The sequence below is a fragment of the Geotrypetes seraphini genome, chromosome 4 (genome assembly GCF_902459505.1).
Source record: "Geotrypetes seraphini chromosome 4, aGeoSer1.1, whole genome shotgun sequence".
In the NCBI taxonomy this organism is placed as follows: Eukaryota; Metazoa; Chordata; class Amphibia; order Gymnophiona; family Dermophiidae; genus Geotrypetes; species Geotrypetes seraphini.
Genome location: NC_047087.1, coordinates 260,615,821 through 260,628,012, shown reverse-complemented (window position 1 = coordinate 260,628,012; position 12,192 = coordinate 260,615,821). Strand labels below are relative to the sequence as shown.

The window sequence follows — 12,192 nt, the reverse complement described above, 5'->3', positions numbered from 1 at the left end:
CTCCCCCGACCCCCCCTATACTTTTTGCATTGGAAGGAGGAGGGAATCACATGATCCCTCCTCCTTCAAGGTCCGATGATAGTAACTGCAGGGCTTTCCTTCCTTGGTGCATCATGTGATACATGGGTGAGGGACTTAAGGCCTTGATTGGCTCAGATGCCTAAGGCCCCTCCCAGGTGGATCTGAGCCTATCAGGATATTAGGCCCCTACCCATGCATCACATGTGATGCACTGGGATAAGCTTTCTGCTCGGGATGGGGGGGGAGACTGTGGCACAATGTTTAAAGCTACAGTCTCAGCACCCTGGGGTTGTGGGTTCAAACCTACACTGCTTGTGACCTTGGGCAAGTCACCTAATCCCCCCCCCCATTACCCCAGGTACATTAGATTGATTGTGAGCCTGCCGGGACAGACAGGGAAAAATGCTTGTGTACTTGAATAAATTAATGTAATCCATTCTGAGCTCTCCTGGAAGAATGGTATAGAAAAATAAATAAATAAAATATCACCCCCCCAACCCTGGTCCTCCCAACAAACTTCCACCCTATTCATTTAGATCACAAAGCAGTGTCATCAATCTTATTTCTATTGCCCCTTCCGTGCACTTCTCATGTGCCCCGTGAAATGTCCGCTCTGTCTCCAATAAGTTTGTCTATGTCCACGACCTTTTCATCTTCCGATCTCTCCATCTGCTTGCACTGACTGAGACCTGGATATGCCCGGATGACTACTTTAGCTGCTACCCTGTGTCATGGAGGATACGTATTCATCCATACTCATCGCCTGGCTGGTTATGGAGGTGGCATTGAGCTACTGCTCTCACCCTCTTGCAGATTTCAACACCTTATTCCACCTCAGTCTCACCACTTCTATTCCTTTGAAGTCTACTCTATCTTGTCTTTTTGCACCTGTAGCCTTTCACATAACTGTCATTTATCAACTCTCTGATAAGTCCCTCTCTTCATTTCTCATTAACTTTGACTCCTGGCTTTCTGGCTTTCTTGAACATCCATCTCCCTCCCTCATCCTTGGTGATTCCAACATTCATGTAACAACCCCTCTGACTCTTATGCTTCTAGCCCTAACCTCCTCATTTGATCTTAGCTGTGCTCCACCACCAGAATGACCACTGCCTATAACAAATTTCTCCACGGCAGTCATTCCCCTCTCTGACCATCATCTGATAGCTTTCAGAATCCATCACCCTCCCCCTCAGCCCTGGCCAATCTTCTGTACATTTAGGAATCTTCAGGCCACCGCTGTTTCACCCCTCCTCTTTACCACTATGCTGCACAAGGCTGTAAATGAGGCTGTCTCCTCCTATAACATCGCTCTCTTATAAATATCCTTGCTCCCCTACCCCACATTCTATAAGGCGCCCCAAACCCCAGACGTGGCTAAACTCTAAAATCTGCTACTTATGCTCTTTTGCCAGGTCTGCTGAACAGCTCTGGCTCAAATCCTTTACTCATGCTGCATTCATTTCAAATTCCTCCTAACCTCTCACTTGGCAAACAAGATTACAAAATCTGCCTGCGTGACTCTTTCGGCTCCAACCCTCAGCTTCTTTGCCACACTGAACTCCTTACTTAAGGTCCTCCCCACCTTACCTAGGGTTACCCTAGACCAGTGGTAGGCAAACTGATTAGTCAAAAGAGCCAAAATCAGTAATACAACGATTAAGATTTTTTTTGAGAGCCACCCCGTGCCCTTTTGTTCTACGACGGCTACGTCAACCCAACTGACACCCCGCTCACCCGCAAATAGTCGAAATCGGTTCGTGGCAGAGCCTAGAGAATGATACAGGGAAAAAATTTGTCTCCATCCCCACCCCGTCCCCGTGAGCTCAGTCCCCAACACCGCAAACCACCTGATCCCATCCACACAAGCCTCGAATAGTTTTATACTGAACTTGTATTAAAGTATAAAAAGAAACAATATTCTGTACAATTGTCAATTTATAAATCAGCATCTTCTCCCCACTCTCTCTTCCCCATTTCCCTTCAGCTTCCTCAGCCCACTCTCTCTCCACTTTCCTTCAGCTTCCTCAGCCCACTCTCTCTCCACTTCCCTTCAGTGCACGCACATAAAAACAAGCAAGCAATTTTATATCATTTTCATTCTATTCATTCATAGAAATTAAAGTCTAAATAATGCCAGTCACATAACAAAACATGATTTTACAAAAATAATTCCCTGCACAGTCAAGCCTGCAAGGATTACTAGATGTCTTTCAGAACTCCCCTCCCTTCCTCCCCCTTACCTTCGTGGCCAAGTCAAAATGATCTACCAACAATAAAATTTTTAAAACCACAAAGCACACTGTACGCAGAGAAAATGTTAATTATCATTTATATTTTGCGGGTTTTCAAAGAAGTCAAGGCAGATGACTTTATGCAATGTCACCTCAGTAACAACTATACAAAAATAGGCAAATATATCCCCTCCCTTTTTACTAAACTGCGATAATGGTTTTTAGCACAGGGAGCTGCGCTGAATGCCCTGCACTGCTCTCGATGCTCATAGGCTCGCTGCGCTAAAAACTGCTATTGCAGTTTAGTAAAAGGGGGCTATAGTGCAAAATATAGACAGCAGATATAAATTCTCAAAACAGACACATTTTGATCACTAAATTGAAAATAAAATCATTTTTCCTACCTTTGTTGTCTGGTGATTTCATGAGTCTCTGGTTGCACTTTATTTTTCTGACTGTGCATCCAATAATTCTTCCCTTCTTTCAGCCTCCTGTATGCTTCCTCTCCTCCAGATCTCATTCCCTCCCCCAACTTTTTCTTTCTCTCACCATACCCTCTTCTTTCTTTCTCTCTCTCCATGGCCCCTTTCTTTCTGTATGTCTGTCTTTTTCTCTCTCTCTCTGTGCCCCATTTTCTTTCTTTCTCCATGCCCCCTTTCTTTCTTTCTGTCTTACTCTCTCCATGCCCCTATGCTCCATGTCTATCTTTCTCTCTCCATGCTCCCTTTCTGTCTGTCTCCCGTCTCCCTTCTTTCTTTCTGTCTCCCTGCCCCCCCCCTTTCTTTCTTTCTCTCTCTCCTCCCCCAAACCACCGCCATTGGGGAACATGCTGCCACCGCCACCGGGGAATAGGCTGCCACCGAGTTCTGAGCTCTCCCTGCTTCCCTTCCCCATAAAGAGGACACTGAAGTGTGGGGCTGACCAACTCTCGCCACCCGATGTCAATTCTAATGTCGGAGAGGAAGTTCCGGACCAGCCATGCAGCGATTGGCTGGCCCAGAACTTCCTCTCCGACATCAGAATTGATGTCGGGTGGCGAGAGTTGGTCAGCCCCGCGCTCCTCTTTACGGGGAAGGGAAGCAGGGAGAGCTCAGAACTTAGTGGCAACCTGTTCCCCAATGATGGTGGCTTGGGGGAGGGCAGTGGGAAGGGAAGCAGGTTGGGCACCCCTGTTCTAGATGAGCCACAAGCCGCACTCAAGTGGCTAAAGAGCCGCATGCAGTTTGCCAACCACTGCCCTAGATGATGGCTGAGTAGATCTACGACAAAGTTCACAAAATTAACCTTGAGTTTCAACCAAACCACCTCATGCGGCCCGCTCAACCAATTCCCCTTATCCCTTGCCACCTTATCTTCCTTTCCTGAAATTGAGGAGGAAACTGCATATTTTCTTTCATCCTCCGAACTCATCCCCGATTCCTTTGATCCCATCCCCACCCACCTACTTACCACTATCTCTCCTAATGTCTACCCCTCTATCTGCTAAATCTTCAACTTATCACTCTCCACCACAACATGCTGCTGTTATACCACTTCTCAAAAAACCTTCACTGGAATCTACCTAACCTTCACTGGAATCTACCTATGCTTCCAACTATTATCCTGTCTCCCTCCTCTCCTTCTTATTCAAGCTACTTGAATGTGCCATTGTCTTGACTTTCTCTCATCTCAAGCTATCCTTGAGCTACTTCAATCAGGCTTTCGCCCTCTACATTCTACAGAAACTGCCCTTCCGAAAGTCTCCAATGACCTGCTCCTGGTCAAATCCAAAGGCCTCTACTCCATTCTCATCCTTCTTGATCTATCCACAGCTTTTGACACAGCTTTTGATACACTGTCCTCGCTTGGATTTCAGGGCTCTATTACCACATGGTTTTCTTCCTATCTTTTCCATTGTGTATCCTCCTTCACCACCATCCTGCTGTTGGTCAGTGTACCTCAGGGCTCTGTCCTAGGATCACTTTTTTCCATCTACACTTCTTCCCTTGGTGCTCTAATCTCCTTCTATGGCTTTCAGTATCACCTCTATATTGACAACTCCCAGATCTATCTCTTTATACTTGAAATCGACATTCAGTCGCAGGTTTCAACCTGCTTGTCTGACATTGCTACCTAGATGTCTCGCCACCATCTAAACAAGGTCAAGATTGAGCTCCTTATCTTTCCACCTAAACCTGTCTCTCTTCTTTCCCCATTCTCTATTACTGTGAACAACACCCTCATCCTTCCTGTCTCGTTGGCGCGCAGCCTTGGGGTACCTGATTACTATTCAGTGTATTGTAAACCACTTTGGGTGAATCTCTTCATGAAAAAGTGGTTAATAAATAAATAAAATCTATTTTACTCTTTTGGGATCTGCCAGGTATTTGTGACCGGTATTGGCTACTATTGGAAACAGGATACTGGGCTTGCTGGAGTTTTGCCTGTGCTAGTATGACAACGTGTATGTTCTTATAACATCTACTACATATTAGAAAAGGGTTTTCTAATCATGAACATGCCCAACATCCAAAGTAGCTTAATATAAGCAAAAGGGCAGTTCAATTACCATTCAACATTGAATAAATATATCTATTCAATATAAAGATGTGAGACCTAACTCAAACAACCTCTGAGAACTTTAAGTAAGATTCAGCGGTATATCAAATTTGAATAAACATAAACCTAAGAAATATTAGTTTATTTGTATCAATATTTCTTAGAAGCTCTTATGAGGTTGTTTGAGTTAGGTCGCATATCTTTATGTTGAATAGATATATTTATTCAATGTTGAATGGTAATTGATCTGCCCTTTTGCTTATATTGTGCTACTTATGACATCTAACAAAAGGTTTTAGGGACCCCTCTGAAGTTTCAGGGTAATACTGGCCCTGGCAACTGACCATAAATGGAACTGCATGTTAAATAAATCCAGAAAGTTGCATCTCTCATTGATGTTCTTTTCCTTTTTCTAGGGTTACCAGATTCCAAAAGGCTGGAGTGTAATGTACAGCATCCGAGATACCCATGAAACGGCTGCAGTTTATCAGAATTCAGATCTGTTTGACCCAGACCGTTTTAGCTCCGATAGAGATCAGAGCAAACGGAGTCGATTCAATTACATACCTTTTGGAGGTGGTGTCAGAAGCTGCATTGGCAAAGAGTTGGCGCAAGTGATTCTCAAAACCCTAGCCATTGAGCTGGCTTCTACTGCTACATGGGAATTAGCAACTCCTACCTTTCCCAAAATGCAGACAGTGCCTATTGTACACCCTGTTGATGGACTTCAGCTGTACTTTCATTTCTTAGGACCCTGTATTGGCAGCAATGTGCCACAAAATGCATGAAAACCCTTTTTCAAATGTGAGACAATAATGAACATTATTTTGGCAGTTAATTTTAAGTTATTGTTCAAAAAGGTTAATATAGTTTTTTTTAAATGTTTCTTTAAACTGAGAGACAATTATAGAAGTTTGCAAACAAAATATTTGTTTGACTGGTGAAAAACTGATTGCATCCCTCTGATTTCCAAAACACATTATCTGGAGAAGCAAATATAAGGTCTCTTATGAAGCCATGCAGCAAAAGCCCCGAAGCCCTTTAAATCTCTATGGGCTTTGGGACATTAACCATGGCAGCCCGCACTAATCAGCTTCATTAAAGAGGCCCATAATTTGGATTTTGGGGGTTTATACATGCTTTTTTAAAAGATCTGTCCACACAATGTCTAATCTAATCTTCATTTTATATACCGAATCTACTCCCTAAGGAGCTCGACTCGGTTTACAGTTCATTAAAAAAATGAAACATAACAAGTAAAAACTGTGGGATAAAAACAGAAATTGGTTAGATTATGGATGGAAAAAGTTAGAAAAAAAAGTATGTTGAATGCTTAAAATTATTATTCGACAGCTAAAATCAAATTAACTATTGTGAAAACAACCAGGTTTTTAAACTTTATAAGCTTTTTCAAAGCAATTTCTACAGGTTAAAAAAAAAAAAAATTACTTCTGGTACAACAACACATGCTTTTGCCTGCATTTCTGGAAGTATTTCCATGGCTGGAGTTGGGGAGGAGCTAAAAACAATGTGTACTTTTGCAATGTAATTTTAAAAAGACACATATTTTTGTATATTTAAAAGTACAGGCAGTCCCCGAGTTACAGACACCCGACTTAAGTACAACTCGTACTTAAGAACGCAGTTGTGGCTTCATGTGGCTTGGCCCTAAACTTGATCATTTACCCACTTCCATCCCACTGCCCACAGGCTCCTCTCTACAACTAGAGTTCTCTAGCAAAGTTCTGGGCATCACCATAGACTCCTCGCTATCCTTCAACGACCACATCAACTCCCTGATAAAAACATGCTTTCACAGCCTTCACATGCTGAGGAAAGTGAGGTCCTGCTTCCACCAAAAACACTTTGCCGTGCTCGTACAGTCCATCATCCTCTCCAGATTGGACTATTGCAATTCCATTTACCTTAGCTTAACAAAGAAAAGCCTCCACAAACTCCAACTAATCCAGAACACCGCGGCCAAACTTATCTTCTCAAAAAGCAAATTTGACCATGTCTCTCCGCTCCTGTCCAAGCTGCACTGGCTTCCTGTCATCTCCAGGGTCCATTTTAAATGTGCCTGCTTAACCTTCAAGATACTCCACGGCATCCTTCCACCTCTTATTCCTCTATCCTGGAATTCCTCAAATCCATTCTCCACTAGATCCACGCAAAAATTAAAATTATCCTTCCCCTCCTCAAAAGGTATCTCCCTCGTCGGTAAACTCGGGTCCTCCCTCCACTTCAGAATCGCTCAGCTTTGGAATAGTCTCCCTTCCCCTCTCCGCAACTTGAGCCCCCTCCTACCATTCCGTAAGCTTCTGAAGACTTGGCTCTTCTCCAAAACGTAACCCGTCCCCTCCCTAGTATTATCACACCTAACCTCTCTCTTACTTACTTCTATAAATCCATTGGAGTTCCGTTGCTTCCCTAACCATGTAAACCGTGTCGAGCTCCACCTGTGGAGATGATGCGGTATATAAACCCAAGATTTAGTTTAGTTTAGTTTAGTTTCATTCGATTTCACTGAGCAGTATTTCAGTGGCAAAGACTCCTACACTTCTCCTGCAGCAGGTTTAGGACTGATGCATGGCCACATTAAGAACAGTGTGTGGTTGTTCATGCTGTATCTTAGAGGAAACACTGGTAGGGACAGTTGGCCCTTTTGTGTGCTGGGAGCAGAGGTAAGCAGCAAGAATCTTAAAATCTACAAGTTCTAAGTTACATACAAATCCAACTTAAGAAGAGCTTTAAAAACATAACTTGTTCTTAATCCGGAGATTGCCTGTACACACATTTTTAATTGAAAAAGTATGTGTGGGGGGATGGGTACTTTATTTCTTAGGCAATTTTCAAATGAAAAAGCATGTGCATGCTTTCACTTTTTGAATTAGCGCAAAATGCAAAAGTAAAAAGTATGTGTATACCTTGCAATCATGAATGTAATTTGAAATTGTCTCAAATAAATTTCATTTTACCCCACCAAGGCCAACAGCACCCAGATTTCATGAGAAAGTTGAACACTATGTCTATGGGCTTCTTTCTCCCATCAATTTGAGCTATGCTGGGCCGAGCCTTCATTCACAATATCACAGGGGAGGAGAGAATCCCCTGTACTAATTACCTAGGCCAGGGATTCCCAAACCTTTCCTGGAGAGTCCACAGCAGTCAACTTTTCAAAATATCTGTAATTAGGATTACTATATTTGAAATGGTAAAATCCCAGATGGAAGGCCCCACACCGTTCCGCCTCCAGCCCTACCCCATCCCGTCTCAAACCCTACCCCATTCCATCCCTCACACCTGCCCCCACACAGCCTTGTCTCTTCTTTCCTGCTGGGTCTGGGGGGCCTCCGAGCATATAATGTAATGTAATGTAATGTAATTTATTTCTTATATACCGCTACATCCGTTAGGTTCTAAGCGGTTTACAGAAAATATACATTAAGATTAGAAATAAGAAAGGTACTTGAAAAATTCCCTTACTGTCCTGAAGGCTCACAATCTAACTAAAGTACCTGGAGGGTAATAGAGAAGTGAAAAGTAGAGTTAGAGGAAAAATAAAAATAAAATAAACATTTTAACAAGACAGCATTGATCTAAATACTTTGGAAGGTAGAAGAGAGGAGAGAAAGGAATAGAAGCAGAAGGGGGAGTCGTTGAACAGTAGAATTCTGGAAAAATTTAAATGATAGAAATAGAACAAAACAAAGACAAAAGGCAAAACAATAGATAAGATTAAAGATAAATCATAAGCTGGAAAGGAAAATAAAATAAAACTTTGTCTTCAATCCACGGTTTCAGCGTCAGTGATGAAGTGGAGCAAGTAAGTTTAGGAGGAGCGATTGACGTTTCCAGAAAGGGCTTCTTCAGGGAAGAGACTTGGCCGACAGTCCCAGGATGCCTGTCTCCTTCCCTGCGATGTTCTCCCATCCATGCATTCCCTCCCAGACACACTGCCCATGCTTCAGCCGCTCCAAGGAGGCTGCCCCAGATGAGGCCCACGGTGAATGCAGGATTCTCTCCTCTGCGGGAAAGCCGCCCGGAGCCGACAGTTGATCTTCTTAGCGGATTGCAGGGGGGGAAGAGTTCACACTCTTGGTAGGATCGGGTCTGTGTGTTCTCGGTGGTTGTGGCTGGTCTCGTTGCTGCTTAGGTGTAAAAGCAGTTGATCTCCACTGCTGCTGATATTTAAAAGCAGGCAGATTGATCTCTCCAATGGACTGCAGGGGGAGGAGTTCACACTCCTGGCAGGATCGGGTCTGTGGGCTCTTGGTGGTTGCGGTAGGTCTCGCTGCTGCTTGTATGTAAAAGCAGTTGTTTTTCTACTGCTGCTGATATTTAAAGCAGGTAGATTGATCTCTTAAACGGGATATAGGGGGAGGAGCTCACATGCCTGGCTGGATCGGGGCAAGGGCTCCTATTATAGGCAGCTGGTCTTGCTGCTACTTAATTAAAGCAGTTGATCTTCCTAGCGGACTGCAGGAGGTGTGGAGCTCACACTCCTGTCATGATCTGGTCTATGGGCTCTTGGTAGTTGCGGTTGGTCCCAATGCTGCTTAGGTGTAAAAGCAGTTGTTCTCCCACTGCTGCTGATATTTAAAAGCAGGTAGATTGATCTATCCAATGGAATGCTGGGGGAAGATCTTATATGTCTGGCTGGATCGTGGCAAAGGGTTCCCGGTAGTGGCGGCTGGTCCTATTGCTGCTTAGGTGTAAAAACAGTTGATCTTCTTATCGGATTGTAGGGGGGGGCGGATCTCACATTCCTGGCAGGTTCGGGTCTGTGGGTTCTTGGTGGTTGCGGATGGACCCGCTGCTGCTTAGGTGTAAAAGCAGTTGTTTTCCCAATGCTGCTGATATTTAAATGCTCAGAAGCCCTCCAGATGTGGTGGGGCTTTCCAAAACCTGGACAAATTGCCAGGTTTGTAAAATCCATCTGTGCACTTAGACATGTCCTCTAAAAAAGAGGATATGTCTGGGTTTTCCCAGACATCTGGGAACCCTATCTGTAATGAATATGTATGAGAAAGATCTGAGTGCATTGCCTGTACTGGATGCATTCATGGTGGATATCCTGAAAATCTAACTAGCTGTGGAGTCCCTAAGACAAGTTTGGAAAGCCCAGCTCTTAGCCCATTCATTGTTATAACAATCCTTAGATGAGGGTCCTGTAGGTCCAGCCATTAAATCTTTACCACTGCATAACTGGCATTCTCTCCCCTTAAGCCAGTGCTTCTCAACCAGTCTACCGTGGCATACTGGTGTGCCTTGCTGGTAACAGCCAGCAGCATGACTAGGCTTGGGCTCATGAGGCTTTTGTCCCCATCTCTATTGAACAGTATCTGAGAGAACAGCCCTCTGCTATCCCTCCCCTTCCAGATAGCATGAAGGGAACATGATGGGATGGAGTGAGGCTGGAGATAATACAAAGAACCACTGACCCTTCCCTGCTGCCATTTAGGGATGGGACTCATGGGGAAGGAGGGAAATGTGTGAGACTATAACAGGCACAGAAGAGCCCTAGGCCCACTGCCCCAGTCCCTTTTTCTTCCGACTTAGTGGCTAGGGCAGAGTTAGAGCATAGCACAGGGCACTACCTTGCCCTGCTTTGATATCATCAGTCCTTTTCAGAGACAAAAGCCACAACTTTATTAATGTACAATCATGAAAAGACACCCTAGGAAGCACCTGAGCCTTTAGTATTCTTATGCAATTCTCCCCGCCAGCTTCTAGGGAATGTGTCCAATAGTCCCTGCAGTAGCCTGCCATTTTATCCTCTCCAGCTAGGCCACAACATAGACCTGCTCCAGTTCATTGGTCCATCTGCCATGCACACCAGCTAGGTGGACAGTCTATTGTCTGCAGGCAAAACAGGCATTCACCCCATGGAATCACTATCATTTCCTCTGGCAGGATGCTTCAGGGCTCGAGTGACTCCACGGTTGTGACAAAGAGGTACATTAGATGGTTCAAGCTCACACACATTACCCAGTGGCTGGAATTGCTGTTTCTGGTTTAGTTCCTGGATCAGGTGTAAGAGTGGACGCAGTGCGAAGTGCTAGGGCAGCTTGGTTGCCATCTAATCTGCCTGTGAGTGGGAGAATTGCCGAGATAGAGCAGGCTCTTAATGGGGGGACACAGCTAATTTGGGGAATATTAGCAGGGTTTAATGTTTGGGGTGGCATCTTGAGAATAAATTTGGCAATAGGGCATAGGGCACATATGCACATCACTCCTAATTACTGCCAATTAGGTACCAGGTGTAGCAGTCACCTGCAAAACAGCCATAGGAGCAACCGAGCAGACATTCCCTTCCTGTATTGACACTGCCACAAAAAAATCAATGAAGAAACAGTGAGGTAGCTAAAACATTAACAAGCCTCTGAAAGGAACAATGAATTAAACAAAATGCAAGTCAAGCCAGAAACTAAGAGTCTGAACATTTAAAGAGCTCAACCATTTCTCCCTCTTAATCCTTTATAAAGTCTCTTACTAATCAAATAGTCTGACTGACAGTAAGATCTTAGGTATAGTACTAACCATTAAGCTTGAGTCAGAAAGCAGGCGCATCAGATAAATTGCTGGGCAGGGGGTTCCCTGTCTACTGGAAAATATATTATCAAGGTAAGAACCTAATCTCTTTTTCCGGTGCAATAAGGATGGTATGCTGAACCATAGGAACGTTCCTAAGCAGTCCCCAAACTCTAGGTGGGATAGATGAGCCTGCTCGCAGTACTGAGAACTCAAAAACGGTATTCCTCTGTGCTGCTGTGTCCATCCTATAGAACCTGGTGAAGGTATGAATGGAGGATCAGGTTTCTGATCTACAAGTCTCCTCGGGTGGAAATGCTTGAGCTTCCACCTAAGAGAAGGCCATGCCTCTTGTCAAATGTGCAGAGGATATTAGTCTATGAATCCATCAAGAGATGGTGGCCTTGGAAGCTGAATTGTCTCATCTGACTGGTTAACACGAAAAAGATGAGCCGAGAAACGAAACTCATTAATCATCTCTAGGTAACACAAGAGAACTCTCTAGTTGTCCAAAATCTTTAAGACCTTGTCTTTTTTTCTTGGACCCTATGGGATGACATGCTGGCAGTCTAACCTCTTGGTTGACATGAAACGCCAAGATGACTTTTGGTAAGAAGCAGGGAACCATGCACAAGGACACCCCCGCTTCCGTGATCCTGATGAATGGCTCTCTGCAAGACAGCATTTGCAATTCTGAGACTCTTCTGATAGATGTAATTGCTATCCGGAAGACTGCTTTGACTGATAGATCCATGAAAGAGGCTTCCTCTAAGGGCTCATACGGCACCCTGCTGAGTCCTTCTAATTCTATAGTAAGATTCCATGATGGAAATGGATCCCTAATTGGTGGCCTTAGGTTCAGGGC

At 44.2% G+C, this 12,192-nt stretch overlaps 1 protein-coding gene and 1 long non-coding RNA gene across 2 annotated transcripts in view; one reads left to right on the top strand and one right to left on the bottom strand.

The window, feature by feature from the left end:
- The window catches only part of LOC117360027 (cytochrome P450 26C1), a 30,828-nt gene extending 24,884 nt beyond the window's left edge, over positions 1 to 5,944 (top strand). Inside the window, exon 6 of the mRNA XM_033943585.1 lies at positions 5,210 to 5,944. Coding sequence (XP_033799476.1) covers positions 5,210 to 5,581 — 372 coding nt within the window. The 3' untranslated portion in view covers positions 5,582 to 5,944. The remainder of the gene's footprint in view (positions 1 to 5,209) is intronic.
- The window catches only part of LOC117360029, a 43,510-nt gene that overhangs the window by 23,150 nt on the left and 8,168 nt on the right, over positions 1 to 12,192 (bottom strand). The window lies entirely within an intron of this gene.